General features: G+C 38.7%; 1 protein-coding gene across 1 annotated transcript; it reads left to right on the top strand.

Annotated features, from left to right (window-relative positions):
• Positions 1-539: 539 nt before the first annotated feature.
• Positions 540-3,783, top strand: LOC104545160 (heat shock 70 kDa protein 4-like; the record flags this gene model as incomplete). Its single annotated transcript, XM_010190222.1, has 4 exons — positions 540-597; positions 2,303-2,443; positions 3,147-3,269; positions 3,730-3,783. Coding segments are annotated over 4 exons (376 nt in total), but the record flags the coding sequence as incomplete, so codon positions are not given.
• Between the last annotated feature and the right edge of the window lie 8 nt (positions 3,784-3,791).

The raw sequence follows: 3,791 nt of genomic DNA, 5'->3' as shown, positions 1-3,791 counted from the left end.
TTCCCTAATCTGCGTTATTTCAGTGAGTGCAGATGAAACCCATAAACACCAATCTTTCTCTGCAGGTTTTGCCTTAAAACTGAAAAGCTTAGTTAGCATTTGGTACAGATGTATAGGAATGACTTTCTTACTATCTTATTTATGTCATGTATTTCTTGTGAGCAGTTGAAAGCTTCCTGTATTATTAGCGATCAACTTATCTTTGAGTGGCTTAGATAAATGGGCAATTATTGAGATAAAGGATGTCTGCCCGATTATTATTTAGATGTAAGACTTGAAGCAGCATGAATAAGTTCGGGATTAATGCTGCTCTGCAGTGAGTAGTGTTGCTGTTTTAACTGAATTTAGAGTGCCTGTTCCTTTCTAGAATGCGCGGAAAATTCAATGCATTTATTGCAGTGAGTGACCAACCTTCTTAATGGACCAAATACTGTTTAAAATACCTCTAGTCTAATTAATATTAACACTCTTTAACAAAAGGCTATGCAGTGCAGTTCTACCATTCACTTACTAACTGGAATGTGTTCTTTTTGTTATAGCTCATGTATATCCTTTGGACCCAAGAACCGCTCGATTGGCGCTGCAGCTAAAAGCCAGGTGAGCGTGTAGTCTGGGTGAAAGCAACTTCAGTAGTCAAAAATCAGATGAGCAGAATGGATTTTTTTATCATTGAAGGTTACAGATGTCTCTGAGCTGGCTTCCTAGTGACTCCATAACTGTAATGAACAGCTGAGCTTCATTCAGCTGTTCAGCATGTAACGCTGCTTTGTCATCTTGGGTACAACTATCAGCCCGAAGATTTCTACATAACGGAATGTGCAAAAAAACCCAAGCGAAAATAATTAAAAAAAAAACCACACAAAAAAACCCCAACCAAACCCCTTTGCCTCTTAAAAAAAAAAATCAGTATTTACCACAACTTCTTAGGTTACAAGTGTAATTTATAAAGCTAAGCAGCAGTGTTTGATCCTACCTTAGCTTGTTCCAGTTTGTCTGCATTATAATGGCTTTTAACTATGTGGCTGCATTCTATAGAATTCCATTAAGTGCATAATTTTGGCAAAAAGAGGATGTAATTGAGTTTAAATATATATAACTTCCTTGACTCTTTGTGGTTCAGTTACAATTTGTGTCTCTATCTTGGGCTTTCTTGCTCATTCTTTGAGTTGCTGTTGGTGTAGGCAGGTGAATATGGTTTAAAGACCAAGAAGTTAAACTGATTTGTCCTGCTCATGACATTTGGGTCCTGCTGTATTGTTCTTGTGTTGCTGTGAAACCCCTATAAAACATGACTCTCTTTTGAAGTCCTCTACAGGAAGTGACTATTCAAACACTTGATTTTTCTTAGCCTAAAATACCTAGAGATGTGTGAAGATTTATTATGTGTAATACAAAAAAAGACTGGATGCAACCATGCTATTCAAGAACAGAAGAAGTGTACTAGAACTAAATACAGATGTTTTTTCTGGAGTTGAGTGTCTGCTTAGCTTAACGAAATTCATTGGTACAGAGATCCTGTAGAGATGAGGTATGTCCTGCAGAAACTGAACTTACAGCAAATCAGAGCCAGGTTACTTAGGAAATAGGCACTTGACTGAAACTGAATCACAGGTAAATGTCACATGGTATGGTGCTTGTCTGCTTTGTCAGTTCCTGTGCTTTTTCAGTATCTGTCTTGCTCTAATAGAAATGAAAGAATTGCACTACATCGAGCTATAATGATTTTCACTTCTCCATTTACACTGATCTCTGCTGTTACTAAAAGACAATCTGCCTTTTGTCAGTTAAATCAAGTTGACAGTGTCCTCATGGGGGCCCTCCTGACTTTTTAAAGCTTCATGACAAGGTCCTTGAGCTGTTTTGTGAGAATATCTGTGTTGACTGTCACATGCATGTGATGAACCTGAGCTGGAGTTCCCATCAATATGCTTGTTATTGTGGAGTTACTGGCTGCGGTGCGGTAGAAAGGTAGGGTGGTAGGAAACAGGTAAATGGGAAAGACACTTTGCTTTGTTTTTTTTGAAGTGTCCTACACTTATACTATGAAAATTGAGTGCTATATTAATGCATTTTTGCTAGAATCTTGGCTCAGTTTTCTGGCATACGTTTTCATTTAAGTCTCAAGTTCCTGTAGGCTTCCTGACCCATCAGAGGGAAGCTGCCTTCTAGCAGCTGCCCTGATACCATTAAGGTACAGATGACAAAAATACTCTGGCGAGAGAAGCATGAGAACAGACCTGTCTTCTGCTTGAAATTCAGGTGTTCCCCTGACATGTTGTATTAAAGATTTCTTTTCCTCTAGGTTATTTCAAATGCAAAGAATACAGTACAAAGTTTTAAAAGATTTCATGGTCGTGCATTCTCAGATCCCTTTGTTCAAGCTGAAAAAGCAAGTCTTGCCTATGAACTTGTCCAGCTGCCAACAGGCTCCACTGGCATCAAGGTAAGTCTGGCACGTTTGAAAGAGCCAGCGGAGGAAACTGATCAAGTTTCCTTTTATCTCTTTATTTTGCATCTGCTTGCTGTAGTTTCTGTTCTCTCGTGAAAGGAAAGCCTTAAATAGGGAATAAAAGACTAACAATGCAGATGGTTTCTCCAGGTGTTAGGTGAGACTGATTTCGCAGCTATACAACTTATCTGCCTTGCAAAGCCTGTCCTGTGCAAGCTATTTTAGCAGTGCTTTTTTCCTTCGCTCTCTGGTGAACTTGGAACACAAGCTACTTGACCACTTAGCTGCTGTCCAGATACTGCAGGGTTATAAGATTTTAACTTAATATTTCAGGTGTCATGCTAAATATTTTGTCTTTTTTCAACAATGGGTGGACTTCTGGTTCAGATTTTAGCAATAACTAACTAACTTACCCCAAAACAGTAGGGAGGAAGGCATCCTAGGCATCATGTAGCAATCGGGATTTAAAAAAACCAAATATCTATGTCCAGAGCAGCTTTGTGTGAGTTACTAAATGTGCATTCCACTGTTTTTGTATTATCTTCTTGCACTTGCTGTGTGTGAGCTATGTTATCAGAGAGAAGGTTGCATAAAGCTGCATTACTTTTTAAGCTTGCTTTTAGTAAAGACTTCATTGCACGTAGTGCATGGTTTTTACTGCATTGTAATACACATTTACACAATTTTTTCTTCAAAGGCCATGTATATGGAAGAAGAAAGAAACTTTACTATTGAACAGGTGACAGGAATGCTCCTTACCAAACTAAAAGAGACCGCTGAGAATGCGCTTAAGAAGCCTGTAGTTGACTGTGTTGTTTCTGTAAGTATTTGACAGTAGACAAGTAAATACTTGCTTGGTATCATAAACTGAAGAGAGTGGTGGTGATAGCATTGAGTTGCCAATTGAACCTGAATATTCAGGTCTTTGTCTTTTGTATTTAAAACCAAATCTTACTTGCATCTCTTCCCCAAAACTAGACTTGCTTCATTCATGGTGAAATGTCTTAAATTGCTGCTAATGAGCAGTACGAATAATATTTGATACCTGTTTCTGGTTCTTTGCTCCTAAAATGAGTGAGGGGGAATGGAAAAAGGTTCACAAAAGTAACACTGTCTTCGTATAGTGTGTTCTTTGCTTTCTCTCTATTGCAACTGAAATAAACATTAAACTTGGAGGTTACCGCAGCTGTGCTCTGTACTGACTCCCTGCACACTTGTGTAACTGTTTGCTGAGGGTGGGTCTCCTAAATATTCACATTGGCTCTGTGATTGTCTTACAGGTTCCCTGTTTCTACACAGATGCAGAAAGGAGGTCTGTGATGGATGCTACACAGATTGCTGG

Source organism: Mesitornis unicolor, unplaced genomic scaffold, assembly GCF_000695765.1.
Source record: "Mesitornis unicolor isolate BGI_N332 unplaced genomic scaffold, ASM69576v1 scaffold37608, whole genome shotgun sequence".
Taxonomy (NCBI): domain Eukaryota; kingdom Metazoa; phylum Chordata; class Aves; order Mesitornithiformes; family Mesitornithidae; genus Mesitornis; species Mesitornis unicolor.
The sequence above is the reverse complement of the archived record's forward strand: the minus strand, read 5'-3'. Positions and strand labels throughout refer to the sequence as shown.